The sequence below is a fragment of the Pholcus phalangioides genome, unplaced genomic scaffold (genome assembly GCF_987345545.1).
Source record: "Pholcus phalangioides strain wild (caught in Gottingen) unplaced genomic scaffold, Ppha-v1.0 ptg000010l_1, whole genome shotgun sequence".
NCBI lineage: Eukaryota > Metazoa > Arthropoda > Arachnida > Araneae > Pholcidae > Pholcus > Pholcus phalangioides.
Window position 1 is genome coordinate 32,458,116 of NW_028301603.1, and position 27,836 is coordinate 32,485,951.

Below are 27,836 nucleotides of genomic sequence, written 5' to 3' on the forward strand. Positions count from 1 at the left end.
ACAATAATTTTAGGAGGATTTTCAAACCGCTTCTTTTCTTGAGGATTTTCAACTTTTATTTATTTATTTTTTCGCTCGAAATATCCTTCAGTATATTTTATATATATAACTCGTGTCACATGTTTCAGTTCTTCCGAGGACATCTAATAATATTATCTGTTGGCATCACCGAAAGTGTTTGGTATTGCTACTTTTTGTGCGATACACCCCCTTTACAGGAGCAATATACTTCTAACTGAATTTCTTTTACCAGTTAATCAGTTAAAATATTTTGCAGCGAATAAATACTCAAAAGAGCAGTTTTGATGATTCTGAAAACTAAAGATCAATTTCGAAAAGTTACCAACAGCACCATAAATTTGATGATAATTTTGATTGCCGATTTAAAGATATAATTCCTCTACAAAGATATTCTTTCTTGGTTTGGTATCATTATGTATATCAAGGTTTTATTATCTTATGCAGAACTTGAAATACTAGATCATCCGATCAATTCCTTAATTTGTATTATCCGGGATCTGTTCTTTCTTTATAACAAGTACAGTACATGTTCTTTCATCACATTTCTTTTACTCCCTCACTGTTGTTCTGCTAAATCTCTGAAGGGAAGTATCCTCAAAGCCGAAACTTCCACATCCTTTGCCTATGCAGTGTAATGATCATAGACTATATTTGTTTGGTTTACCCTGTCACCCCGGGAGAAAATTTTTTAACTGTCTCACCAGCTAACAGCAGCCATTAGTGCCATCTTAATGCACGAGCGTGGCCCAGGGGACCTCACAAAAATGAGATATAGTTGAAATTTTCGAGGAGCATACATGTAAATTTGAATTGTAGGGCCTCACAGAAAAATCATTTGGCCCGGGGACTCATGGTGCACTTAAGACGGCCCTGGCAACCATATAGCATTAGCCTTCGTCATCCTATTAGCAAATGTTCCCAATGTATGATAGCGTCATACATGAAAAGATTGATTGATCAATCAACAATGACATGAAAGATCTGATTGATCCGAAAAGGTGTTTAAGCTGATGTATAAAGATTATAAGGTTATACAAAAAGAATTACCATTTCTGAATGCACTAGGAAGAAAAAAAACGCACAAGTTTTTGTTTGTTTAAACTCTTATCTACAAGGAAGTGGCAGCTGACCATGTACAAAGGTGGCCGCGGAAAGGGGATGATTTTTGTATTATGTCTATGGAGCCTATTGTCCGTTCCAAGGGAAACTCGCTGCCTAGGGGAGTTTCACTGTATTTAAAAATTGAAAAATGTTTTTGGAAAATTGACATGCACCAACTCCGTTAATACACAGTTCGTGCCAGGCAATTTCCGAATTGAAATGTGCAGTTCAATCTCTAAAAACTGCAAAGAAATAATTATAGAATTAATGAAAGAGGTATAGTTTCACCTTTTTATATTTAGAAAATAAATCTTCTGAAAATTAAAAAATTCTGGAAAACTTCTAAAGATAAAAAGATTAAACTGTATCTCTTTCATTAATTCTAAAATTAATTCTTTCATAAATTATGAAATTAATTCTTTCATAAATTATGAAATTATTTCTTTCATAAATTATGGAATATTCTTTTATTAATGCCAGAATTCTTCCATTAATGGAATTATTTCTTTCATTAATTGTGTATTTCTTGTATTAATTATAGAATTTGTCTCATTTATTCTGGAATTCTCTTTTATTGATTCTGGCATTATCACTTTGATTAATTCCAGAATCATCTTTTTCATTTATTCAGAAGTTATCATTCATTAATTCTGGAATAATACTTGTGAAATCTTAGAAAAAATAAACGGTCCCATCCTTCCTCAATTCCCTTTGAACTCCTATGGGTGCCATAGGAAAATAATTGGAATTTTGTTGGCAGTAAACACGTCACATGATCTTCTGATGAATGATGTTTGGGAAAGCATTCTCAGCATTGCTGAGGTGAAAACCGCTGACACCATTTTCTCTCCAGTAATATAAGCTTGATGACCAGATCTCATCATGTAGTACCCCTATGTATATTATCAAGTAAGGAAACAAATGGAAAAGGAAAACAAAGAAAAATTACAAAATTCCTAACACGTTTTGGACAAAATGGGAACTGTCTTCAAGGATAAATATAATCACTATTATGCTGACCGAGAATCCCACTTGGATTGGTTACAAAATCTTCACTCCAGGCTGCTCAGAGGAAAAAAAAAGTTTGTCAAATGGGGCCAGAATGAAGCTGAGCGTCTGCACATGAGTCTAAAGAACCATTCTGATTGGCTGCTTGGTCTATTTGAATTTTCTTAAAATTCCTGCTCATAATGAACCTAAGCCATAGTGTTATCATGACTTAGGCGATTATCGTAATAGCCCCCCCCCCCCCCATTGCCCTTGGGTTAGATCCACATTGACAGCACAGTGATCATTAGCTGTGAAGTTGGATTCTGTATTTTTCCCCAATTTCAAGGTAAAAATGTGAGCTACTTTCATTTCTCTATCATTCTTTCTACATAAAGCAAGTAGGCCCACAAATGAACATTTGCCACTTTTTATAATTTTAAAAGTACATTGTAGCAATTCAAACACATAATACATGTACAGTAGAGTTTCGAAATTTAGAAATTCTGGATAATCTGAGGTCCTGGAATTTTACAGAATTCCTTCACAAAATCTGTTTTTCACTAAGAGCTTATTCTTCATTTTGTCTCATTTCCCCCCATGAATACAGGCAGCTCTTGACTTTCGTACATTTCACACATTTTAAAAATTCAATTTTTTTAAAGATTTTTGTCGATAATGCAAAAATTGTTCGCTTGCATGCAGTTGCTCGTGCTCATTCACACGCTGCTTCCTAGAGTAGCAGACTTCTCGGAATCATTGTGATGTCAATAGGGTTCCAAGCCGCAGTGGCGGGTCCAAGTGTTTAACAGATTCAGTCTTACATTAGTCAGTCTTATTCAGTCTTTCATTAGAGTGTGTTTCGTCAATTTATGTGTTGAAGCTTAAATATTTTGCTCTTATGAATTTATAAACACGTATGAGAAATGGAGAAACTGCAGTGTGGATACGAACAAAAATAAATGAAAGAGTCATAAATATTATACGATCGAGACAACGATGAAAATAATGAAAACAAATGGAAGTGATGAAGAAGCAGCTGATAAAATTGTCAAGACTTTGACAATCAAAAATATGAATGAAGACTTCATGCATCTTGATAAATTTTGACTACCATGGAGGAATGTGATCGGAATGGAGAAAGTATATCTCAAGTACGTAAAGCGATTAAGAAAGATACAGCATGCCTAGAACACTTTATCAAGAAAAGAAAAAAAAGGGTGTATTCAACTAACTCTTGACAAGTTTATAAAGAAAACACCTGAAATCAAACACACCTCATTAACTTAATTATGTATACTGAGCAATAATTATTTTAAAATACATGTACAACTCTTGATGTTTTTTTACATCCCTCTACTTTCGAACATCTAACATTTGTACACATTTTCAGGAACCAATTATGTGCGAAAGTCAAAGGCCGCCAGTATCAGCAATTTCAGTTTGAAGGGGATCTTGATTCCTAAACTAGGGTCTTCTGTGATTCGCTAGGCCAGAATGTTTTACAGGCCTAAATGTGGTGGTCGAGTGGTCATAGCGATGAACTCACGTCGTGAAGTCCCGAGTTCGAACCCCACCGTCACCACAGTGGTGGTCGGCTGAAGTTGGTTTTTTATGGTTCCCAACTTCGAGGTGCGAATGCAAGCCGATCTACCCTTTAAAAAATCTCGCCACAGAGAGCAACAGACCTACAAACAGTACAAATCTACTTCAATCATAACACATCACTCACTTTGCTATTGAAATATAGATGGCAGCACTGAAGAATCAAACACAGCTACATATGCACTCAGACTGTTAGGTACACACACAGTTACACTTCCGGCACAACTCACTAGGTAGTAAATCGCCCATAGATGGTGATAGACTTGAGTTGTGCTCGGATTGAAAGAAAGAAAGCCTAAATGTATAACAAGAAGAAAAGGAAAAATAACATTCATATATATCCCCCAACCCCCAGGGTTGGAGTTTCTGTCAGCCTCTCTTAAAAGTGGCTATGGTTCTTGGCAATTTAATGAATTGAGCCATTAAATTAAGGGCGAAACAGCCAAGAATAGGTATCTCCCCCTCCCACTTAAAATGTTGTTTTCTATTATTTTTTGGATAATTCAAGTTTTCAGTAATTCGAGGTACTTCTCTCCCCCGTTCACTGCAGATTATCGAGATTTCACTGTACCTCAAACATTAAAAGATATGTTAGGGACACACACACATATCAACAAATCTTTTTTTAGAATGCATTATCTCATTACCAATTTCTCAGAGGAGCATGTGTGGGTTAGTAGTATCCATGAAACAGATATTTATATGACAGAAATGGAGTTTCTCTCCTTTTTTTTACAATGATTTACAAAAGTACATATGTATATTTACACCTGATCACAACTATTCAGAGCTATCTGGAGGCCACTTTAAGTTCGTTGTTCATATCAAAGCCAAGCTCAGAGTTCAAATTCGGTTGTGAATAATTTGTTATGTAGCACACCACCTCCTGTAAAAAGCAAAAATTATCAATGTCACACCAAACAAAAAACACTTTATAAGAGATTTGAAAAATTTCTATGAAGGGAAGAGATGACGACCATAAAACAAGTTTTTGGCTCAAAACTATTCTTGTGACATATGTATGGTATTCCCATTTTTATAATCATAAGTCTATTTTAAATGCAATAGAGCAGCGATTGGCAACCTGTCATTCATGATCGACCGGTAGATCACAACCTCTACTTAAAACTAAAACCGTAAGAGCATTTTCATACACACAGAATTTCTATCATGAATTACAGAAGAGATGACTGATTTCACAAAGCAGTGCAAGGCGAACATGCATTTCATGTATGGTCCTGCAGACTCTGAAAGCTTAAAGACTGCATTGAAAATGTTTTCTGACAAGATGCATGCCAGATTGAAAAACTTTTGAGCAATTGGAATGCTGTCTGTGCAAAAAAAAAATTTCTTGTGGCATCCTCACACTCCTAGCATGCCCCGTATCCTCTATGATGCTGACAAGGGGGATCTAGAAATTTTGTCCCCCAACGTTTCATTTCAGGCATTTCATCTGCCCTGAATGTATGACTGACCAGTTAAAAAGATGAGGGATCATATGAGTGAACAAGTGAATGGGTGGGTGACCATATGAGTAACAGTATGTGACTTTATGAGTGACCATACTCACTTGGTCTCTAATGAGGTGAGTCTGGCATACATCTTGTCAAAGAAAACACTTTCAGTGCAGTCTTCAAGTTTCCAGAGTTGGCAGCACCAACTCACCACTCATACATGAAATGCATGTCTGCCTTGTCCAGGTTTGTGAAAGCAACCATCCCTTCTATAATTCATCATAGAAATGACGATAATTGGCAAAACTAGAGATTTATGAATCCAATGATTGCACAGTGTAGCAGTACCTCTTTCGTTTTGACCAGGCATTGTACGTTTGAAAATCGCTTGTTCAGATGCATTCTATCACTCTTTAAAAAGCTTAGCTTAACTCTCTTGTCCACAAGTTTTTAATTACCCAGTGATTCTGATGGAAATATTAAGAGCTCCCACCACACGTCAAAGTCTATCTTAGGAAAACGGTAAGGGCATTAAGTAGCTCTCCAATTAAGTTTCATTGCCAATCTCCGTGGTAGTCTCCAAGTAACAAAGTTCTACACAACAGGTTTTTCTGCATGACAAAATATTTGTCTAAAACATTCACATTTTCGTTACTTTACTCTACATCGACATTTATTTCTCTTTAACAAATTTTCTGATACAAAGAAGTGGCTTCATCATTATATGGAGAGACAACTGTATTTGAGAATGTCCTGCCATTGAAGGAAAAAAAACTTGTCATACCTTTTGCTTTGATTTCCTTAAAGTATTGGAAAGAACTTTCTGGAATTCATTTCCATCTGGCTCAGAATACATAAAGTGATGAAGATGGTGGACACTCATGAGGAATAATAATGGATTCCTGTGGCTATTCAATAACCCTATATTGAGGAAATATGAGAGAATACATGAAACTTGTAAGCATACATCAGGTGCGTGTTGATGAATGGAAATAGTGACTCATCATGAAATCTCACATGCAGTAAACTCTCATTAATCTGGCATGTATCAGACCGCAGTTACGCCAGATAACCAAAATAACCAGATTATTTGTAGGCAGTTAAAAAAAACCTCATTTGAATAACTTAAACTTCTGTGCACAGACATTCAATGCCCGATTCCATCATAGGCAAATGGGGCATTCACACTGAACCCCAAAATTTGAGAAACTTATATTCACTGACTAAAAAAAGAATATTTGGCCTTAGTTGTCAGAATTCTTACAATTTCTGCTTTGCCCAGAGTCCCCCCCCCCCCCCCCATCAAAGTTACGACCTGGACACAAACATACAGTAATGTATTTTTCTCTTCCACACACAAGAAAGAAGCCAGCCTGAAAATACAGGATTACTAGATATGATGGACTAGCGCATGGCCAGATTATAGAGAGTCTACTACTGTGTATGAAAAATTATAATTTTTGTTCATTTTAATAAAAGTCTTTGGATATTTTATCTTAGAATCTTAACATTAAAACAATACAAGGTTGCATAAAAAATTCCTTTGATCTGAAATGACTTGTGAATGAAGAGAGCTATACAGCTATGCGCAACTGAAATAACTGATCATTGATAATTTTTGTTGCACCATGGTCATTTTCCGCACACAAGGGCTAATTAGACCAGGATCTACAGTTTATTGCCGATTCTTAATGGCAGCCTTTTTTATGCAACGAATAGTAGTCTGTAAAATAATAATTCTAGAGAAATATAAAAATTCAAATTCATATCTGGAATCTTCCCCCCACTTCAAAACCAAAAAATGTTGATTGGTGAAATTTTCAAAACTCTTTCTACAGATCAGTTTATATGGGGGAAAACTGAATCTGGAATTTTGCCTGTAATGAGAGAGAAATTACTAAAATCCATTTAAAAAAGTCATACAGTTTTTGTTTTCTTCCATTTCCCAGTGCAAAGGATTATGAGAGAGAAAAAGTACAGACTTCTCCGATATATTCCCCAAAAACAAGGTACAATTTTTGTATTTGTTTTTGCTATTAGGAGAGAAAACAAGTTGTACAGTGGGTTTAATATCAAGAACTGAACTATTCCCTGCATTGCATCAGCAATCGAGGGAGGCTCTAGGGTTGCATGGGGCGATGCTATAAGAAAAGAACCAAATCAGTGGTAAATAGGGTTGCCAGACATCCTCTTTTTTAATGTCATTTCAAGCATCTTCCTGCATATTAGAAAATTTGTCCTTTTGTGCTTCTTTTCAGGTTTACAGAATTATTTTTTCCCCACTATGAAACATGCCTTTTCATTGATAGAAGCTTTTTGTGGTTTTTTCATTGAAATCCCGGAATTTTTTCTGTTTTTGCTTTTTTTAGTGGTTCTGTTTCAGTTGGGAAAAATCATTGACATGGTTGTTTTTATTAGTCAAAATAGTGGTGCCACCTAGTGAAAATTATGAAAAGTGGCATTACTAAGGGTGCACACACAGGCATCCTTTTTCCTGTTTTGAATCTGGTAACCCCAGGGGTAAAAGAAAAAATAATTGCAGAAAAATTTAGAAAGAAATGTTTTGCCTGTTAAAATAGCAACTTCGAATACATGGAATGATTCATACAGAAAAATAGTTTTTGATGCATTTCATCTGGTTGGGAACACAGCTGCTAGTATCCATGGTCGTTTACTGGAGCAGCTTATATGCTGGAGGGGTGCTGAAATGGTCTTTTGCACTGGTGAAAATTTTGTCTAGAGTAGCTCCTGTCGGCAATCTTGCTACAATTAAACAGGGCTTTATATAATGAAAAATTAATCTTGTAACATTTGAATAAAAATCCACTGAGATATCAGATATAATGGTTCTTAGTTACCTTGACTTTTAAGACCCACTACATACAGTGAAACTTTGATTAACCCTCACTCGTTTAACCATCAGTTTCTGTTATGCATCATGACCAAAAATAAATAAATAAAAATATGGAAAAAACACCCCAGGTTTTAAGGCCCAAAAAGATCGGATTAGTACTATGGTCTGTGCAAATGCCACTGGCAATCATAGATGACCCCTGCTTGTTATTGGTAAATCCAAAAAGCCATGTGCTTTCGAAAATTTAAATATGAACGCATTGCGTGTGATCTAATTATGCCCAAGAAAGTGTGTGGATGGACCAAAAAAATTTTTCAGAATGGTTCCACAACATTTTCATGCCTCAAGTAAAAGCTCATATGCCCAAAAAGCAGTAGCCCACAGGAAGCACTGCTGTCAAGGGACAATGCCCCGACATACCCCTTTTGTAAACTCAAAAGTGATGATGGTAAAATAACATGCTCTTTCTCCCAGCAAATACAACTCCACTTATCCAGCTTATGGACCAGAGTATAATTCAAAATAGATATGAAGCGATGTTACAGAAAAGCTTTTATCAAAGGCTTGCTTTCATCTGATGATGCCATGACTGCCAAAGAATTTCGGAAGATATACGACATAAAGGATGCTATTTCCAATATCGCCACTGCCTGGGCTGACCCTATATTGAAGTTTATATTGATCGTTTTGTGTAAAATTAAATGAAATATGTATGTATTATTCACTTTTAAAGTATTTTATTTTCATTTTTTTCCCAAGCTCACAGTGAAATCACGTTTCTGTACGTGAATCGAGAAGCTATCCATACTTAGATTAAGACAACCATAAGTATTCTTTATGGGCATTGTATAATATTTTATCATGTGTATATATTGTTTGTAATTTTTGTTAATTGCATTTTTAATTGGGTTGCTGTATTTTTTAAATATATGACATCCATATTTTTATGGGCATCTTTTACTCAGCCACCTTGTTGGGCATTTTGCCTGTTGTAGCGTTGTATTTGTATTTTAATCACGTACCATATTAAGCTATTTCTGTTATCCGTCACAGCCCTGGTCCGGACGGGGATGGTTAATCAAAGTTTTACTGTATTTCTAGACCTTGACTCCATGTTCAAGACGATTATTCAAGCACTTAAAAAATACAGAACATCAAAAATTTCAATCATCAACATCTTGGGAAATTTTTATCCAAATGTTATAGGGCGAATTTCTTTCAGTGTAATTGAAACAGGCAGAAATTTTACTAAGGCTGGGATTACACTATAAGTTTTATGGATGTTCATCTGCAAAACTTGAAAATTTCAACTCGTAAGCTTATTGGTTACATTCGAGCAAAGGCAATCGATATAAGCTTTTTTTGGTTGCATTTGTCAAGTTTTATAAAACTTTAAATAGTGTAATACCAGCCTTCATTTTTGAAATTCAAGTTTTGTTTTTCACATTCCCTCTCTCTATTATTCTATAGACTGATGCATCTGATCAGACAGTTTTTTTGTAAAAATACTGTTCTTATCCGAGTTGCAGCTAGCTCTTTCTGTTCACAAGTTATTCTAAGGTTGAATGTACTTTTCTATGCACCCTTTATGATATGGATCCAAAATTAAAAGAGGAAAAAAAACGACACCTGTTGACAAAGCTAGAAAGTATTGGCGGAGAAGCTCTGCATCTTTCTCTACTGGTTCTAAATAACTTTCCAATGGCACAGGGAGCTAAAAAGAGGAAAATTGTTTATATTTCATGAAATTGAAATGGAGAAAAGACTACGGGAAACTATCAAGTGAATTTTCCAGTCTCTTGGAGTTCGTTATGATGAGATTTGACTGCACTACTATGTTCAAAAAGTTCCAAGACTAATTTTATTACAGAAGAATGAATATAGATAGAAATTGTTATTTGGCATTTCCTTCAAAGTAACTACCCTGAAATTTTACTACTGTTCATACAAAGATGTAAATGCAAATTAAAAAGTTTTTTGTCATGCCTTTCAGTGATTTCGTCACTGCTCGTTGCACTTCTTCAGAGCCTGAGAATCATTGCCCCTTATGCAAATTCTTTGTCCAAGAAAAAAAGAAAAAGGTGATGCAAGATCAGGGGAATAAGCTGGTTGTAGAAGTATCGAAGTGCAATGTTGTGACAGGTAATCTGACACCAGGAGGGACCTGTGAGTCTTTAAACGTTTGCATGATTCTGTAGGATGCTAGCGACCAGATCTTTTGAAGTTATGGGTGCTTTAACGACACTACGTTGGCTCACAAGTTCCCCTGGTGTCAGATTACCTGTTAAGAAACATCACATTCCAACACTTCCACAACCAGCTTTTCCCTCTGATCTTGCCCTATGTTCCTAGGATAAAGAATTTGCTTAAAGAGCAATGATTCTCAGATTCACTGAAACCATATGAGCAGCACAGGATGTGATTAGAAGCTGGAGGATGTGATAAAAAAAGGTTGAAACCCACATTTATATTTTTGTATTAACAATGCAAAAAAATTCATAATTGCACAGGATAATTACTTTGAAGGAAACACCAAATAAACAGGTTCTATCTGCACTCATCCTTTCTTAATAAGAAAAAGTCTCTGGACTTTTTGAACATAGTAGTATATGCAGTAGCACATGTGTTAACAAAAATGCGATAAGGAAGAGATTTTCTGGTTATTATGCCGTGACAAACTTTGGAAAGAAAAGTTAGTAGTCACTGCTGGGAATTGAACACAGTGCTCTTGTGATCTGGGCAATCGTGCTAGCCAATATACCCCAAAGATAAAAATTTAATTATAACACACACACTAATGAGACATGTAGAGTAGAGACACTGCCATTTATCTTTACTTCAGAAAATTGGCCTATAGGTGATAACAGCAGAGAGAAATATTATCCCGACAGAGACTCTGAAAAGACAAGTTGGGAACTGAAACCCAATTCCCTTGCAAAATCGGGTAATTGCTGAGGTTAAGAGAGGCTGCAATGTCTCTACTCAGTGTGTCACGTTACTGTGCATGTTATAAACAAAAAATTGTCTCCATGGTGTATCGGTTAGTGTGCTCACCCAGATAGCAAGAAGATCAGGGTTTAATTGCCAGCAGAGATTCCAGCAAGCTTTTCTTTCCAAATTTCATCTTGGCACAATATCCAGAAAATCTCTTTCATCAAAAATGCTGTTCATGCAAAAAAAAGAAAAGATGTTGGAACTGAAATACTCCTGATATTTAGCTACCTTTTTCATAGGAACAGCAAGGAAATGGGTAGCCTGCGGATGATCAGCCAGAATCATCACCTTCCATTTGCTAGGATACTGTTGTTGCAAAAAGAATGTTACAAAGGCAGCAAATATACTGTCTCCGTAAGACACCGCTTCAAACTGTTCCACCAGTTCTGTAAATCTACGATGTATGAAATTAAGACAAATAAAAACAGATGAAATACTTTTATTTTTTTTCGCTCGAAAAAGTCATTATTATTATATTTTTGAATGTGCTTTTGCAAGAATGAATTTTTTTTGAGCTACTACACCATCAAAAGAAGAGTTTACACTCTTTTTGCTCTTGTTTGTACCTTTGAATTGCACACAATAAGAAAGATATTTCTGTGATCAACATAAATTTCTTTTCATTGTTGTATAGTTTATGATTGAACTAATGTGTCAGCCCTGGATATGACAATCTCGAGACTTCTAGTAATAAGAAATTTCTAGTAAAAAAAATTGGGGGAGATTAAGTTATAGGCATGGCTGCAGGTTTTGACATGAATACATTCTTTGTGCATTGGTAGGTTCTGACATAATGAAATTTGTATCATCGAATTTGTCTTTGGGATATCCAATAGATGATACCATTGGCTTCTATTTTTGTTGCGAACCTCCTGACATATAGTGTAGTTTAAAACAATTTTTTTATGAAAGGGGGGCTATGAGAATGGTGCCAAGACTGAAAGAGGTATTAAAACTAAGAGGTATTTACTATGAAGTGGTATAATTAGATGTGTCTCAAAAATGTCTATCAGACGACACCTATGGCTTTCACTTGTGGTGCGAACCTCTCAAGATACAGTGTGCCACAATTTTGTTACTAAGGTTGACCACAAGTCTGGTGCTTAGAGTGGGAGAGGTATTAAAATCAGATTGCTCTCATTGGATTTGCCTTAATGAGATCTACCCGCAGACATACAAAACACTGATATATTCTGAATACTTCCTGAGATATGAGCGTTTTAGGATTTTTGTCACACAACCGTTTGTGAATGCTCCCAGTATTGTCAGATGATTTAAAAGACGTATTCATGTCAAAAATTTTGAAATGTAATAGCCCCTTGTTATAATGCATATTCTTATTTTTTGCACTTTTTGTTAGAACCACTGATAAAATTAAGTGATCATTAGAACCTAACTGAAGTAATCAATTACAGGATTCTTTTTCTTTGTTCCCGCTCATGTTCCCTGCATCCCGTTCATGTAGGGATAAAATTGGAAACTATTGTATTTTTCAAGAGTAATTCATATTTCTGCAATCTATTTCAGAAGTCCTAACCTTCTAGCAGGTGTATGTATGGATACACGATCTCCTTTAATCTGCATATTTCTTACAAATGCAAGCTTGTTGAGAGGATAACGAAAATTTTAAAAATTTCTGAAAATTTGCAGTTCTGAAAGCTTAAAAACAGCTGTTTTCCAACTTATCTAATAGCCTTTAAGTTTAATTATTGTCATGACACTATTTTAGTCTGTCATAAAAAGAGGAAGAAATAAAACTTACATTATTTCGAAAGAGCTGATGTCTTTCCAATGGAAGTTAACTAAATTCAAGAATCGATGATTATCTACGATATTTTGGAAGCAATTCGAAAGCAAATCTCTTATTTTGGGAACCACAAAAAGTTCTCCATCTACATTTGGGTGAAGAAAAAAAATTACTTAGATTACAAAAAAGTAAACTGAATATATTACTGCAAGCAAATATGCACACAGCAAACCGTTCCTGAAGAATGTTCTGTATAACGCAAGCTAATGTCTCTAATAATGACTACAAACAAATTTTCCTCATACTGGTTTAGTAAAAATTTAAACACCAATTAGTTGTGTGTCTATCTTCACCTCTCTCTTCTGAATTTCCTCTCCCTTTAAGTAAAATGCCAATACATATTTCTATTTTTTTTTCATTTGCTCTTGTTTTACGGTAAATAAACCTGAAGAGTGGTACACTCTTTGCAAAGTGGCCCGAAACTGGTTCATTACTTCATAAAGTGGGTTATACCTATAATATTGAGCAATGTGGTAGGATATTTTGTAAAGATGCTAGATTTCTAATTTCAAACATTACACAAGTACAAAATTTGGCAGAGATCAGTCCGAAAGTTTAGATTTGAATTGGGAACAAATACACAGACAGAAGATAATTTATTTTATATTTTTATATGCATCAGGTATAAAAACTATTAAGAACATAAATATATGTACCTATCAGAAATACCAAGCACAAATGACAAAATATGATTTCGGGTTTTATGCATTTTATGACAGGGATGTGATGCATCATACTACAATGAATCCATTCCAAGCATGATTCCACAGCAGCTGCTGTATCAAGGTGTTGGGCTTTGTCAATACTCCTGAAAATATTGATTCTTGTAATAATTATCTGACTAATAGAGGATGTTCAAGATTTTTATTGATTGTAAAACAAAACATTACTATCATAACGTATGTAAATAAAAATGCAGTAGAGCATCAATTATCTGAATACCAATCAACTGAAACACTGTTTAACTGAAAGCGTCCCAGTGGGCAAATTCAAATTTGTGCGCCATGTAGAAGTTCCTTCTAGCAGCCGCTAGAGCATTTAGTGAAGCAAAAGAAAGTTTTGGACTTTTTCTAAACTGTGGGCCTACTTTAATGGCCACGCTAAACTTGTCAAACTAGGCTAGTCAGTTCTCTGTGTTATTTGTAAGACGTGATATAAAATATATACAGTTTTGTGTTTAATGTCACTATTTCTTTGTTTTATATTGCTCCTATGACATTGGAACAATTTTTTTCCATGAATGATCAGTTATCTAAAGAATCAGTCATCCGAACACCCCCAGTCCCCAATTATTTTGGATAATCGATGCTCTACTGTAAATATGTGATTAACAGAAGTCTTCATAAAACTGCAAGAATTTTTTTCAATGCTCAAATTATTTGTTGTATCAACAATAATTGTTGATACAATTATTTCGATTATTATTAACTAACTATTAGTTAATGATAACACCATTACCAAAATTAGCATCAACAATGATCAGTTAGTAAACATTATTTTTTCACAATGAAAAACTATGAATTATTAACAATACTGTATTCTGAGCATCACATTTTTATATAAAATGCACATTAGAATAAAACAGATTACACAAGCACAATGCCATTAAAGATAACTACAGACCAACTTACTTGAATTTACTCTGCTGGTATAACTCATATATTGGAATGAATGGCCAAAATCGGTCACAAATAGGGCTTTCAGAAGAATCGTAAGCCTGGGTTAGCACAGCATCTGGTTTCGTCTCTCTGAGAAAACAACTGCAAAATAAATAAGAGTATTAACTTCATAATTTTCAGCTCCATAAATACAATACCTTATTTTACTTCAAATTAATTTGAGATAGAAGTTCGTTAGAGCTTCCACAAGTCTCCAAATTTTAATGAAAAAACAATAAAACGTACCACGAAGCTCTTAAATCATTAGACGATACAAAATAAGCAGCATAAAAATCAGAAACACTTTTCATCACTGCCGATCTACTCATTAAATGCTTTGAGTCACCAATACTTTCTCTAGTTGATTCTACTGCACTATAATAAAAATTGAATGGGGTAGAATGAATCTTTTACAATGAATATCATAAAGCAAACTTAATTTACAAGATTTCAGTATTAATTCGATACGAGACAGTCACAAAATTTAAAGACCATTGATAAAATGAAGAAAAGCTTTCACAAAAGTGAAAAAAAAGAGGAAAAATCACAATTCACTCACTCAAGGAACTGATTATTGAATATGACTTTCTGCATTATTTGCCTCATATACCATCCATGAGGCTTCTTTAAGCAGCACAGCAAGTAAATGGAGACATCATACCAAAACACTCTTGACATGGATTCTGACTGAAACTGGCAATAAATAAACAGCCTTTTAATAAGATCATGATTCATCCGAGCAAGAACTCCTACTTCAAATTTTCCTAGATTAGTTACCTCTTCGATCTATTTCAAACAACAGATCTAGTAGAAACTTATACGTGATTATGTTTTGTGTGAACAAAATCACTGATCTAGTACAGGTATTCACCCCCCCCCCCCCACGATGTATGTTCTGTAAAGATTTTACACAGCTATATCTCATAACCATGACATTTTCAGCCATATATAAAGTATATTGAGATTTTACTAAAGGTACAGCTGCAAAATTCGTTACATACCTTCAACTATTTTTCTCCAAAAATTCACAACAGTTTCACAGGTTTCAAATATTTGAAGCTGCTACTGGTGATTTTATGAAATCCCCCCCCCCCCCAAAAAAAAATCATTTATCTTAAGGATTTAATGTAAATGAAGCTGCAACAATATTTGCTGTCACAAAGTACTTAAGTTCCTCATATTTTGAGGCAAGTTTTCAACTTCAGCATAATCAACTAATGTACATATATGTACCATCAAAAAACATTATTATCAAATGCAGTCAAAAAACTTTGAGTTATTGTTAGTTCGACTCACAGAACTACTCTACAACATGGAAGGTTCTGGAGCCACATGAATAAACTTGACCAAAACTTCAATTTAAACCAAGGACTTTTAACTATCCATACCCAGTTCAGACTCTGGCCATATTGCTACATTGCTATTTACGGCCATTAATGAGATGGGTTGGAAATGAAGGTGCTGTCGATCGGTGGTCACCTCAAGCTCATTAGGGAAAATATCTTATCTATATCCCCCCTTGGGTTTGAACCTGAGACCATGACAGCAACCTTCATGGTGGTAGACGAGCATCTTATCACCATGCCACTTGGGCACTAATGTGAGTAAGACCGGTAATGTCCTTTCGTCAATAAAATAAAGGTCAGGGACCCCTTTAAAGAATATTCAGCACAAAGCAATGTAAAAACAACAAATGAATAAGTTCACCGCATGATGTTGTTATATATGTTATAAAGAAAGAAGTGTCATATCTTTATGGAACATTGTTTAGTGCACTAGCCCAGATTGCAAGAGAACCTGAATTTGATTCCAGGTGGAGACAACTTTTCATTCCAGAGTTCCTCTCAGCATTAATATCCAGAAAATCTCTTTCCTTTATGAGTAAATTAAATCCAAGCTCACAGAGCTCTCCCCCCCCCCCTCCCAAAGCCCCTCCAGGGAACTGTGAGCCCCTGGTTACAAACTACTGACTTAAACAGATATTCTACTTATTGAAAATTGACTGTATTTTTGTTATTTGTAATATCTTAGCCTTAGTTGATATCACTAACTTGCAACTTGTAAGAAAAAAAACCTTGTGATGTACAGCTAAAAAAATGTTATAATGAATAGGAGAGGAAAAACAGTTATGCTTACAATATGTGTTGAGAGATCTACCAAAGTGCACAAGAAGTAAGTTTCAAAATGGTCAAACCAGTGATGCAATATTTTTTGCTGTTTTGTAATGAGATTCAGGTAACTCTGCAACTTATCATGGCCTAAAAGGGTTTGAGAAAGCTGTAAGAAAGATTTAAAGCAAACCATAAGTATGTGCAAAGAAATGAAATGTGATGGCATTCACTTTAATGTCAAATCATTTGATTTTTATCTCCAACCAAAAAGAATAGAATCCATAAAAAAAATAATTACTCAGTTTAAAATAAAACCACAAATTTACAAACTGCACTAGCAAAGAAACACAATAAACTCCCAATAATGCAACACTCACAGGACCGAGGGGCATAAGGAGCTAAATTTTTATTCTTATTACTACACGATGTTCTCTCATTAGATCGGATCTTATGTAGGATCGCCTTTGGAGGTGGGCACAAAATGTTTTTTCCTGAGAAATTTTGAGTTCACCACCCTTCAAAAAAGCATTTAAATTAACAAAAATTGCTTAATATGTAAGCATATGAAAGGTATTTCTTTTTGATTTTTCAACGAAACATCAATTTTTTTTCTAATTTTTATTCAGCTTGGGGATGGGGCCCCTGAACACCCCCCTGCATATGGCTCTGGATCTTTCTTTCCTACAATACAAATTTTCAATTGCTTGAAATTTGTTACGACTGCAAATAACTATATTGGAATGAGTAAAAATAAAACATAAATTTAAAGGAAAAATCTGTAATCAAAATTTTTATGGAGTACTTTTTCAGCTATACCAGATTATGTTTGGATAAATGAGAATCTACTGTATCAGATTTCATGGATATAATGAGAAAATATTTTTCAATTTTTAGTCTTAAAAAAAAAGGTAAAACTAACTTCCTTTCCTAGTTTTGGCTTGAGATTGACTATTTGTTCAATAAACGAGGAAACTGAAATAACAAGCGGAAAACTGGAATCATCTTTGAGAATAGAAACAAGATCATCTTGCCACAATATGCTGCCAACAGAAGTCAATACTTTAGCATCTCGTCTACAACCAGATGTTTCAGGACTCAGTAAAACTGAGGAGGCACTGTGGAAAAAAATACATTCAAACTCGGTTAATATCAGCAGTGGAGAAAATATCTATTGTGCTTATAAACCATCTTTTGTTATATTTGCAATAAAAAAATGAAAAAATACAAAACTGATAAGTAAAACCATTCAAACTTGCTAAGGTGTTTCCAATTGTCAAAAAGTGTTGTAAAAATATTGTCTCTGACCTCAATTTCAAAAATACTGAAAATTGTCATAGGATTGTAACTGGTTGAGTAAATGGAGAACAATAATGCACTGTCTGATAACCAGCATGGGATCAGGAAGGAAAAGTAGTGCATAACCAACTTCTCATGCTTTTACAATCATGTGACAGTACTTTAGGGTAAAGCAAAAATGTGACTAAACATAAAGCACAAAATGTGGGTCCAGCATAGCAAGTTTTTGAGCCGTTTGCATAATATTGTTGAATTGGATAGATTTGTATTTGCAAGATAGGTCTCAATGGGTCATGATGAGAAAGGAATTTTCTGATTGGACAGGTGTCATAGGAGTCCTTCATGAAATTGTACAAGGTCCATACTTTTTGCACTTTTCTCAATTAACTCAATAAGGGTATTGGTATACAGGATTTTCTTTGGCTGTTAAATTTTATAAAAAAAGAAAAATTTATTTGCATAAAGTCAGAAAACATTTTCTCGAGTATTAACAAAACTTTTGCTTCTAAAATGCATGAAAAATGCATTCATGCAATTAAATAGCAAAATGAACATTTGTTCACATTATGTAATAATATGAGCACTCTTTTATATAGAGGCACTTTTTATATGCATTAAACTCACCTTAGATGAGATAAACAGGAATCAAAACTCTGAGATGTCAAAAATGGATGAAGATATGATGACAACATTTTTTCAACAGAGTGTTGAATAGAAGATAATTGCATTGGCTGGAACAGGAAACAAAACATATGGTATTATTTAACTTCATTTAAGATCAGAACATTTCTAATGTAATTTTTCATGAAAAGGTATGCTGATTATGGTCTGTGATATAATATATTTGTAAGTATTATTTTAATACAATGAAATCTCATTATTGCAAATCCCTAAAGAAAGCCGATTTTTTTGTTCACACATCCTGAAGTCTATACTAAACTATGTCATTTATAGCTGAAATGCAATAACAAACAATGCCTTTAAAATTGGCTCATATAATTATGAAATTTTTTTAATGAACTTGTTTGAATCAGTGGTAGAGAACAGTCTCAAGTTTGAGATTTTCAAGTTCTTGAAATGACTTTCTGAATATTGGCACACTTTGTTTTTTTTTTAATTTTTACATTTTCATCTATTAATAAATTAACATAGGTAGCTGTGCATAAGAGCTGGCATAAATCTGATTTCTTGCCATACAACTAGACAGATAATTTTTCATTCTATCACTTAACCATAATTTGAGTAACTGTTTTGTTCAAAAAAGTCTCTTCACGCTCTTATCCTGTTTCCTGTGATAGAACAGAACGTGTTTATCCCATTGTTCAACTATTCATCACTCACCTCAGGGAAGCATTAGCACCACTTAAGACAAAGGATATTTTTGTTACAACCCCTGCTCATCTAAAGATTATTTATTTATTTTCCTGTATTAAAAGAGTGGGGAATGTAGGCACATGATTGTTGATTACAATCAAACAAAAACGTAATAATGTGTTATATCTCAAAACCTGGACTTGAACTACACAACACAGAATGTTATATATAGTGAAACCTGCCACTAACAGGACTGAGGATATGTGGCCACTATTGGAAAGTAGTCATTATTGCGATTGGTCATTTTATTTCTGAAAAAAAACCTAAAATCTGCAATTTATATAGCACAGAAAATGGTAATCGATTCTGTAATTTATTACAATAATTATATGGGATTAAAATGATTATATTATAATAATTGGCTAATCGATCTACAGTGCTATTTTGGCATCCTAAAATTTAGGCTTGCAGTGCTGAGGAGGAACCCAACAGAAACAACTTGAAGAGAAACACTGATATGGACCATGATGGTGTACTAGCAACCTCCCAAATAATTCTTTGTTCCTATCCACAATCAACTGACCATGCACGCTCAACCCATGATGTGCGGGACAAATGTGGCCCCCTAGAGTTATCTGAAGTGGTCTGTGATCTCAAACCTAATTTTGTAGGAACAAACTAAGTGGCACATTTTTACAGATCACTTCAGGTACCTGTAGCACATTTACAAATCACTTAAGCGACTTGCAGCACATTTATAGATCACTTAAGTGACTTGCGGCACATTCCCATTTCAATGAAGTGATCCGTAGCATATTTTCAGATCACTTAAGTGATCTTTAAATGTACTACAGGTCACACAACTACAGATCACTTAAGTGGCCCTTTTTCCCTCTCCAGTACAGTCAATGTACCCATCTAGCATTTATACCCAGGAAAAGAAAGCATACATATTTTTTCCCCCATAGAGTTTGGAGTGGAGGGGGGAACTCCCCTGAAAATCAGATTGAAATTATTTTTCTCATAGTGATATGTGCACTTTCTTTCCCAACTCCATGTCCAAAATGGCTGTTGTTCAGAGGTTAACTGTAATGTTAAATTTATGAAACACATTCGGTCCCAAAAAAATGCAGCTGTTGTTTGGAGATTACCATTCTACAGAGGTGAGCATTAGAGGAGATTTTACTGTACTGTACATTATCTGGTTTTATGTAGTCAAATCAAGAGTTGTGAAAGAAAAATTTTCCATCAGGTCAATCATATGCACAATGATACGAACAATATATGCAAGTCTTACCAGGGTAGAAATTTTCTTGAAACATGACGAAACAAAATCGAAACAACTTGCAAGTAGTATTCTACCACTCTGAGAAAGAAAATTATGAGAACATGAATCATATGAATTTAATATGAAGAACATGAAAAGATTTGATTATCTTTCATTGAAAAGGAAAATGTTGATAAAATACAAAAATTCTCTTATTAATAATTAAAATACAGTACATCAGAAATTTGATATAAAAAAGAAATTTCAGATAGGAAAAAGCAAGTCGAGTCTCGAATACAGCTGAATCATGTTTTAACGAATACAGTTATAGCAAAAATCTTGTTTTAACAAAAAAATTTCTAATCCCTCAGATATGTCAACATAAGAACAATGTAAAAATCTATAAATCTTTTGTAACAAAATTTTGTAGTAATGAAGTGATTTCTCTGGTCTTTTGGAGTATATTATAACGAAATTCAACTGTACATCCATTAGTGCTTTAGATTTGCTAATCTGGCACATATCAGACCAGGATGTGCTGGATTACAGAAATCGTTAGATTACTGAAAGTTAATTGAGAAAGCTCACTTAAATAATATAAACTTCAGTGCACACACACATGCAGTGAAATGTTTTCCTTTTTTATCCTCAAATAAAACCAGCCTAAAAACACAGGATTTCTGGCTGGGTCAGACTAGCGCACCACAAGATTATTGAGAGTACACTGTATATTAAAATATAATAAATTACCTGATTAGACCCACTATTGGCAAATTCCCAAAGCCATTTGCTCAGACATGCCTCTGCTAGACCAAGGAGAGGTGCAACATCATCATATGACAGTGTAATAGTATCGGAGCCACTACTAATGAGAAATAAAGGAAAGAAAAAGTCAAAATTTTAATGATCTCAATAATTGTCATAAAAAAAAATTGGCATTATGAAAGAATAAAAGCATGGTTGTTATTTCTATGCTGTAAACATTGTACATCTCTCTATATATATAAAGAAGAGTATGTGTGTGTATATAAAATTCATACAAATCTACAGTTTTATTCTGATCTTTATGAAATTTTGCACACTTCACACACAAAACAAGAAGAAGGTCACTGTTTACATAAGATTTCAAGACCCCCCATAGGGTTACCATATTCGAAAACTGAAAAAGGAGGATGCCTGGTGCAGACCCTTAGTAATATCAATTTCTCTAATTTTCAGAACAGATGGTGCCACTATTCTGACCGATAAGAAAGGTTTTTCCCGACTAAAATAAAACCACAAAAAACAAATTCTGGGAATTTTGATGACTATTGGTCAATGGAAAAAAAAACCCCAAAACACTCATGTCGATGAAGATATATCATGTTGTTTCAAAGTGAAAAAAAAAGAAAATAATTATGGAAAGAGCTGAAAAGGGCCAAATTTTTCAAAACTTAGGACGTTTGGAATGACATCAAGGAAGAGGATATCTGCCCCCCACCCCTGGAGTCCACACTAAGCATGTTAATATTGAAATGTTATGCTCATGACACCCATCTTGCATACACATCACCCATCTTAGGTTCACGTCGCTCTTGTTGCATTCCCGCTATCAGTGGAAGTCATACATGCTAAACAAGGATTGCATTTACAGTAAAAACTTGATATGATGATACTCTCAGGACCAAGAAAAAATATCGCTGTAAAGGGATGATCGTTATATCGAAAGCTGGTAATTTAACAGGCATTCCCAAGCAAGCCTTGAAAAAAATATCATTGTAGCGGGATATATCATTATATCAAGTATCGTTGTATAGTGAGGTTTCACAGCACTTAAAATTTTTTAATTCCCACTTCCCATTAAACTCTCGTACAACAGAGTAATAACAAAATATACTTACCCTGAGTAGGACAACTCGATTCCTACCATCGAAACAACAGCTGTCATTGTTCTCAAAAAATGTGCAGCATATTGGTAATTGTGAATATTGTCATCTGGATTATTGCTAATGCTCAGAGACTGACAAAATTGGAAATGCTTCAAGAGGAGTGGGAACAGATCTCTAAAAAAAATCACTAAAAATCAGCATCTCATGATTTACAAGTTATTTCAAATTATATTGCATTAATGGATGTATTATACAGTTGACGCTCGATTTTATGAACTGCACGTTTTTATGAACTAATCTTCTGATCCCAAATAACATCATACCTTTGAATGTCTTTCCCATTTACAAACATTTGATTTTATGAACTATTTTTCACATCCACACAGGTTTATAAAAACAAGTGTCAACTATATTTAATTATAAAGAATTTATAAAGGGCATTTCAAATATTCATTAAATATGCAGTGAAACTTGTACGAAACAATATTATTCCATTTTAGACAGTTTTCTGTTTTATAAGGATGCGCATGATAGCACTAACCATTGAATGGGATTATATTCTGTTCAAGACAGGTTTCTATCTCATACAGTGTCCATCTTAGACAGATTTCACTGTATACATTTTTTAATAGTTTCACAACTCTGCAATACATTCCTCATCAACATTAAAAATGCTGTTTCCTGATATTTACTTTTAAATGCTATGATGTGATAATCTGCGGAATTTGCATAAATTTTAAGACATGAAAAATGCTGATAGTGATTATGCCAAAAGTTATAACTGAAACAACTTGCATGTTAAGCACCTGAAATATCCCTTTTTATTCAGCTTTCATACTTCAATAGTTTCTATTTCTCAAATACTCACTACATAAAAAAGAAATAAAAAGAACTTACAAATATATATCTGCACAAAAACCATAATTAAGTAACACATGCCACATGCGAAGGCTTTCAATCATCAGTTTCTGTACTTCTACAGGAGGCAATTTTTTATCACTGAAAAGTTTAAGAATGTACAGATTGTACAAATTTGGATCACAAATGTATAAATTTCTAAAGCAAAAGAATTGTTACATAAGGAATTAAAGAATCAAATTTGAATTCATTAAATTATCTGAAAACATACAACTATCCAGTTGTAGATATATATATCAATATCTCAGCACACAGTGGCTACTGTGAATAATGCTTCCCAATTAGGTTCCACACACACACATGAGCATTGATATACTTTTCAATTGTTTTATACTGTGGTTAGAAGGAAACAGAGTTCCTTCAATTTATGCAATTACTATTTTTATGAGTGCACCACAGGCATATATTATCACAAGACAAAGGAGCTGTGGAAGTAAATTACAGTTGAACTCAGTTACAATGACCTTGGTTGTAATGACGCCTCAGTTATAACGTCAATAATTGGAGGTTCCAATTGATACTCATAAAAAATTATGTTAATGAACCTTGCTTATAACATCAATTAAAATGCAACAACCTTGGATATAACGACCCATTTTTTGCTGTTTTTCCATACTATTCATCATAATCAGGGTGATAATATGGCACATGTACAGAACATTTTGTAATTTTCCACTTTACCCCCCCCCCCCTGTTTCAATGAAGCTAACTTTAATTCACAAGCTTTACTTAAATCTGGAATAAATAATAATTTGCGCAATTTATAAATTATATTATGGTAATTATGACTATGAATATTAATCACACATATTTGCAGTGTTTTCATTTTTTCTCCATGAAATACACTTTAAACCACTGCAGACTTGCTGTAACACTCGATTTCTCACTGAAAGTTATGTATAAGGAATAATTGGTAATATCGCTGACAATTGGCAACATTTTTAGCAAGAATCCCAATTTCCCGTATTTTTCCTGATCAAATATGGTAATCATAATAAAACAACTTCATGCACACTATTTGATTGTATCAGATTACATTTTACATAAGGTTCTTGAAAAACCTCAAACTCAGTTGTATCAACATATGTCATTACAACTGTTTGACTGTATTGAAAAAAAACTCAGTTGAAAGAAAAAAAGAAATAAAAAGTTGCAACAACAGCATGACAAAATTGAATAACAAATTTTGTTATAACGACAAAATTTTGCTGAATCGTTGATGTCATTACAACCGAGTTTTACTGTATTGAAAAACCAATGTCTTAGTACGTATATATAAGTTCATGTTCAAGAATTGTACATACTACCAACTGAAAGTTTATATATGCATTCTGTTTGTATTTTTATGTTTCGAAAATTTTATGATTATATTTTACAAAAATAAATACTGATGCATTAAAGGTAAGACAAAAATTTCTGAAATGAAATTTAAATAAAGATTTACCTAGGATCAATAGTGAGGTAGCATTTTAAAGATTCCCCTAAATGATGACATTTTACCTATGAAAAAAGAAATATTAATTTAACCACTGTAAAATAACAGAACTCTGCACCAATCAAAACAAGTATGAGCATAATAATTCCATCTGTATTTTTCATTCATATCTGGTCCATGAAGGAGTAATTCAATGCTTATACAGCCAGCAAGAGTAACTCTGGGCAAAACCTAAACTGGAAGAAAGAATTTTTGTGCACCCATGTCTTAACATCAGAATTTCAAGCGAATCTGCAGACTTTGAAAAAGTGTTATGCTAATTCACTTAGTTTTCATATTATCAAAACTCAAGCTACAAAGTAGATTTTTCTAAGCAGGGACAAAAATTCCAAAATTGTTATTCACCTTAATATAAAATAATTTTCACCTAATAAGAAAATAAATTATACATACAAATGCTAATGCTAGGTCTCTGTCAGCTGAAGCTATAATTCTCATCAATTTCAGAGCTGGTGGCATCGGACAATAATAGTCAGCAGTGTTTGTACTTTGATAGTTACCTGTCAGGCAAAATATCAAAATAAAAATATGAATAAATTCACCTTTCAATAGTACAACTGTTCAGAAGTAAACTAGTAAGATATACAAGAAATTTAAAAATATTTTATGCGAATATTGTAACAATAATATCAAATAAATTGTATCACCATTGAATGTATTAAATTTAACTACATTTCATACATAATGAAAATTTTTCATTACATTTCATACATTAAAATGCACTGGAAGAAAAGATTTGTCTTGATTTGTCTCAAAAGTTTTGATAGTTGACTGAAATGGATTACGAGCATATTTACAGAACAAATAATGCTTATAAACCAAAGTTCCACTGTATGACAATTTCAGAAACGTGTAATTCATATGATAAATTTTTCTTTCTTTCAAACTGAGCATCCAGTCTATTACCATGGGGTAACTTATTACAGAATAAGTTGCTATTGTCCTTCTAGAATGAAATAGAATCGTTTGACGTGACATGACGTGCCATAGCCAAATCTCTTCTCGTGGTAGGAGGACTATACACACCTAATAATTGGAATGCACATCTAGCGTTTTGCATGAATCGTTCATTACTGCCATCTATTTTTTAAATTTAAAGTGAAGTACAATGATTGAACATTAGTATCGTTGTAGGTCTGTTGCTTTCTGTGGTGAGACATTTTTAACAAGATCAGCTCACTCTCCCGCCTCAAAGTTGAGAACCAAAAAAAATTCACTTTAGCCAACCCCCGGTGGGGTTCGATTCTGGATTCTCACAATACAAGTCTGTCACTATTACCACAGAACAGCACAGCGGCTCATACAATAAGCTACAGAAATTATTCAAGAAAAAAAGTTTCAAGCTTCAGAGGTTCTGCTTTTCTCAGACAGATCCAGCCTAACCCTGATTAGACAATGATGGCATTTACAGATTTGTAAACATAATAGAAGAATAAATATAAGAAAATAACAGAGATTCATGATGATACTTATTACTCACAGTTCCACTGAACTGGTAGAAATTTCAGAAAAACTGCTTCCACTAATCCCGGAAATTCCATTATCTAGAGGGAAAAAAACGACATGTATAAATCATGAATTTTTAATATTAGGATTTGAAGCTTCAACTAATGCAGATTTTCCATTGTTTGCTTAGTCATACTGAAATTTTATGAGTAGAATATTTTTATAAAAATTCAAATTCAAGAATAGATAGAATATAAAAATATCAGATTAAATCTGAAAAACATATTTTTTTGGACAACATACAAGTTACGAAATCAATAATTTTTAAGTAATTAAAACACATTTAATATTTAATAAAAATTTATGATAAGGTATCTCAAAATTAATTATTAATCAGACAATATTTCTTACAGCAACAGTTTTTCAACACTTTCATTTAGAAAAATGTATTCAAGAAATTCAAAAGAAAAAAATAACTGAAAATGCCCATATTTTTTTTTACACAAAGATGACACAATTGAAAATTTCAAATATACAAAATCAATTTTAACGTAAGAAAATTATCTACCATTTGAACAACACACACATCATTTACCTTCTTGGCAGACTCATAAGAATGCCTAGCTATACGGATGCAAATCTCAACAAGTATCTGACAAACTGATGTTGGTGGGCACATGACTCTCAAAATGTACTTGAATCGAGGCAGAATGTCCATTCGAAGTAAGCCCTAAGAAATCATGTTTCTGATTAAAAAATCATTAATTTGATGACAGCATACCATTCTTACTGTATTAAAAAACTGATACTAATAAGCTCAAATATAAACCCAGTCACATCATATAAGGTTTTTGATCTCTAGATCAAAATGAGCAATATGCACTGTTGTTGATGTTCACAATATACAGTAAAACCTCAGTAAGTCATCTAACCCTAATAAGTCGTCACTATGGTTAAGCCATCATTTTTCTTTAGTCCAGTTCAGCTTTCATAGATAACAATGCTGTAAAATCCTCGTTTACTCGTTGCTAATTTTGGTTAACTCATCACTATGGAAAAGTTTGAGAGAGAAGAACAGGTGATTTCTATGACTCCCTTTGAAGAAAGAGCTTCAAAAAGGCATTGCTATTTGTTCAAAAGTGACCCATAAAAGCCTTACGCACAGAAACAAAACAGTAAAGTCACAAAAATTGCATTGAGGAATACATTAATGAACTTTTTTAGTGAGAAAATTTGCCTACTAAAAAAACAAAAGTTTTTGAAATGTTAGGGGGCTGTTCGAGCTAGACTGGATTTTTGCATGAGCCCTCACAAATTTGGGAGCTTCAAATGTAAAAAACAATATCTTTGTTGAAAACCCAGACATTTCTTTCTCAAGTTGTGACTTTTTGATATCTTCTTTGCCTAGCCAAAGAACCCCTCAAGTAAAAATTTGATCCCTGTGTTCGAGATTAACTTGTATTTGTACCATGAACTACTGATAAAGAATTCAAAGAACTGAAATTAAATGTCGTGTAAAATTAATGAGTAATAGTTCTGTTGAAATTCTAACAGTTTCTCACAGTAGTCTAAATTAAAAATTACTGGTATAAATCATAAGTGCAAAAATGTATTTTGCAATAGTAAGTAAAATACTGAAA

The 27,836-nt window shown here is 33.7% G+C and overlaps 1 protein-coding gene across 1 annotated transcript in view; it reads right to left on the bottom strand.

Moving 5' to 3' along the window:
* Positions 1 to 4,324: 4,324 nt before the first annotated feature.
* Positions 4,325 to 27,836, bottom strand: part of LOC149081302 (RNA polymerase II-associated protein 1) — a 50,750-nt gene continuing 27,238 nt past the window's right edge. The window contains exons 14-33 of the mRNA XM_089238136.1: positions 26,792 to 26,926; positions 26,231 to 26,294; positions 25,144 to 25,250; positions 24,700 to 24,755; positions 23,235 to 23,336; positions 22,350 to 22,511; positions 21,220 to 21,334; positions 20,500 to 20,568; positions 18,513 to 18,619; positions 17,512 to 17,707; positions 16,618 to 16,758; positions 15,041 to 15,174; positions 14,728 to 14,856; positions 14,455 to 14,583; positions 13,480 to 13,631; positions 12,779 to 12,908; positions 11,245 to 11,410; positions 9,652 to 9,736; positions 5,953 to 6,089; positions 4,325 to 4,600 (exon numbers count right to left, since the gene is read on the bottom strand). Of these exons, the coding sequence (XP_089094262.1) occupies positions 4,505 to 4,600; positions 5,953 to 6,089; positions 9,652 to 9,736; positions 11,245 to 11,410; positions 12,779 to 12,908; positions 13,480 to 13,631; positions 14,455 to 14,583; positions 14,728 to 14,856; positions 15,041 to 15,174; positions 16,618 to 16,758; positions 17,512 to 17,707; positions 18,513 to 18,619; positions 20,500 to 20,568; positions 21,220 to 21,334; positions 22,350 to 22,511; positions 23,235 to 23,336; positions 24,700 to 24,755; positions 25,144 to 25,250; positions 26,231 to 26,294; positions 26,792 to 26,926 (2,412 nt within the window). The 3' untranslated portion in view covers positions 4,325 to 4,504. The remainder of the gene's footprint in view (positions 4,601 to 5,952; positions 6,090 to 9,651; positions 9,737 to 11,244; positions 11,411 to 12,778; positions 12,909 to 13,479; positions 13,632 to 14,454; positions 14,584 to 14,727; positions 14,857 to 15,040; positions 15,175 to 16,617; positions 16,759 to 17,511; positions 17,708 to 18,512; positions 18,620 to 20,499; positions 20,569 to 21,219; positions 21,335 to 22,349; positions 22,512 to 23,234; positions 23,337 to 24,699; positions 24,756 to 25,143; positions 25,251 to 26,230; positions 26,295 to 26,791; positions 26,927 to 27,836) is intronic.